General features: G+C 56.7%; 1 protein-coding gene across 1 annotated transcript; it reads right to left on the bottom strand.

The window, feature by feature from the left end:
* Positions 1-405: 405 nt before the first annotated feature.
* On the bottom strand, positions 406-1,470 carry LOC104275898 (alpha-(1,3)-fucosyltransferase 6-like). The gene has a single exon (XM_009871984.1). The coding sequence runs from the start codon at positions 1,468-1,470 to the stop codon at positions 406-408; it is 1,065 nt and encodes a 354-aa protein (XP_009870286.1).
* Positions 1,471-2,216: the final 746 nt, after the last annotated feature.

Here is a 2,216-nt window from a genome sequence, read left to right as displayed (position 1 = left end):
AGAGGAGCACGGCAGCTGGCGGCCTCGCGGCGCAGCTGTCGTTTGCACAGTGCAAAGTCCTCGAAAATGAGTTTACGATAGGTGCTGCTGTTTCACCCTTCCCTCTCGGCCACCTGCTTCAGCTCTCCAGTCTGTGGAGCCGATCCAGAATTGTTTGCAGAGGCTGAAGGTGAATTTCTCCGATGACCAAGCTGCAGCCGCCATAATGAGTAATTTAGGTAAATAGTCGTTCAAATAAAAACCCAATGTACTTCTCTATCTGACAGTCTGTTCTCCAGCGAGACAAAGTTATATGAACACCTCGCTGCTTCCTTGTCCTTGTTTGCTTCAAAGCTCCTCTCTTCTCCACCCGCCGTTTCCATCCCGTGAAGCAGCAACCCGGCCGCAACCCTGAGCCAAGAGCAGTTACACGAACCACTCAGACAGGTCGGGCACAACCCGGTACTGGGCCTCTGTTGTCTGCAAGAAGTGACAAGCTCTGCAGACACACGCGGCCCAGTCAGTGCTAATCACAGGTTTCAGCCACCGGCGCCACTGGAAGTAGCGCTGGTCCCTCTCGGTGTCCTTGCTCAGCTCCCACAGGTACTGTGCCAGGTCCTTGGGGCTGCTGAAGTCATCGACGTGGATGAAGGAGTCAGGGGGCAAGAAGCGCTCGTAGTTTTTACGAGGAGGTCCCAGCATGACAGGGACAGTGCCGGAGGACAAGGCGTTCTTCCAGACCTTCTCGGTGATGTAGTCTTTGTGCTGTGAGTTCTCGAAAGCCAGGTAGAAGCTGTACTGGGATATGGTGGGAAGGAGCTTGTCCCAGGCCAGGGGCAAGTGGTACTTCCCGTAGATGTCCACAGGGATGTATTTCTGCAGCTCCAAGTAGTACTTCACCCGCTGGGAGCTCTGTTGCCAGTTGCTGACTACCCAGGCCACCAGCTTGGTCTTGGTTGGGATGCTGAAGGGCTGGGGCTGGTCCAGGAGCTGCAGCTCACCATAAGGGGTGAAGATATCGGAGTCTTTCCGGTAAGACATGGTCAAGTTGAAGAAATTGTTCATGTCGCGTAAGTTTGGCGAGTGAGTTGGTGACTCCAGGTTGAACCAAATCCAGCGCTGGGATGGGACTCTGGGAAGCTGGACCAGCCTCTTCGTGTCCCAGCACACATCCCTGTGATGCACAATCACAGCGTCGGCCTTCGGCAGCCAGCTGCGGTTGACCGTGAAGTGGCAATCTGGGGACCCATAGAGCTCCGAGCAGTTCTTGAAGTTAAAGTGTTGCCCAAAGGGCCAAGTCCATAGGAGGATGGTCAGCTTATGCTCACGCTTCAGCAGGGTGCTGCCGTCCCCGGTATAGTCTATGTATCGAAAAGGGTCTGACTCAAACGTCCCAAGCCGATGAAGGGAGGCGAGGACACAGGTGCTGAGGATGAAGAGCAGGAGGGCGCACTTCTTCCAGGAGATCTTCTTCCATTCCACGAGCTCCATGAGTGGATCTGCAAACACCACAGACAGGACCAAGGCATGACGGACACTCAGCAACCCTGACAGGAAGGCGGCCCCCAGCCTGTGGGGAGGTGTGGGGGATGCCGGGAAGACATGGGGCACACGTGGCCGCCTCGCCATAGGAGGGAAGGCAGCATCCTCCACAGGTGCTGCCTGAGAGCAACTGCCTTCCTGCTGGCAGGGGGCATCCTGCCATTGCCCCTTGCTGCCACCTTGGCCCAGATTCGGCCCTCATGGCCCCAAGGAGCTGCCATGGTGGTCACTGGTGGCCGCTGGCGGCCAGGGGGAGGCGTGAAGGGCGCAGGCAGGAAGAGTGGAGGTCCTGTCCACTGGTTCCTGACCCCAGGAACCTCAAGGCCTGGAAGTCACCATCATCCACCTCCCCACACTTTTCTGGTCCTGCGCTGTGTTGTGATGGACTGGAGGGAGCGGCCGCCCCTTCCTGTTTCCCTGAAAGCACATCCAGGCAGGGAAGGCCGGGAGGCTGCCATTTTGGTTTGGTCGCCATGTTAGGACAGGGTGCCACCATGGCAGCGCGAGGGCCTGCTCGCTGTCCTAGGCATCCTGCGGCCCTGAGAGGGGCTCACAGACAATTCCCACGTGCCCTCAGGCCCTTCGAAAGCTCATATCAGAATATCACAGATTTGCCCAGGTTGTAAAAGACCTTTGAGATCATCAAGTCTAACCATTAACCCAACACTGATAAGTCCTTGATTAAACCACATCTG

Source organism: Apaloderma vittatum, unplaced genomic scaffold (assembly GCF_000703405.1).
Source record: "Apaloderma vittatum isolate BGI_N311 unplaced genomic scaffold, ASM70340v1 scaffold366, whole genome shotgun sequence".
In the NCBI taxonomy this organism is placed as follows: domain Eukaryota; kingdom Metazoa; phylum Chordata; class Aves; order Trogoniformes; family Trogonidae; genus Apaloderma; species Apaloderma vittatum.
This window is presented reverse-complemented; position numbering and strand designations above follow the sequence as displayed.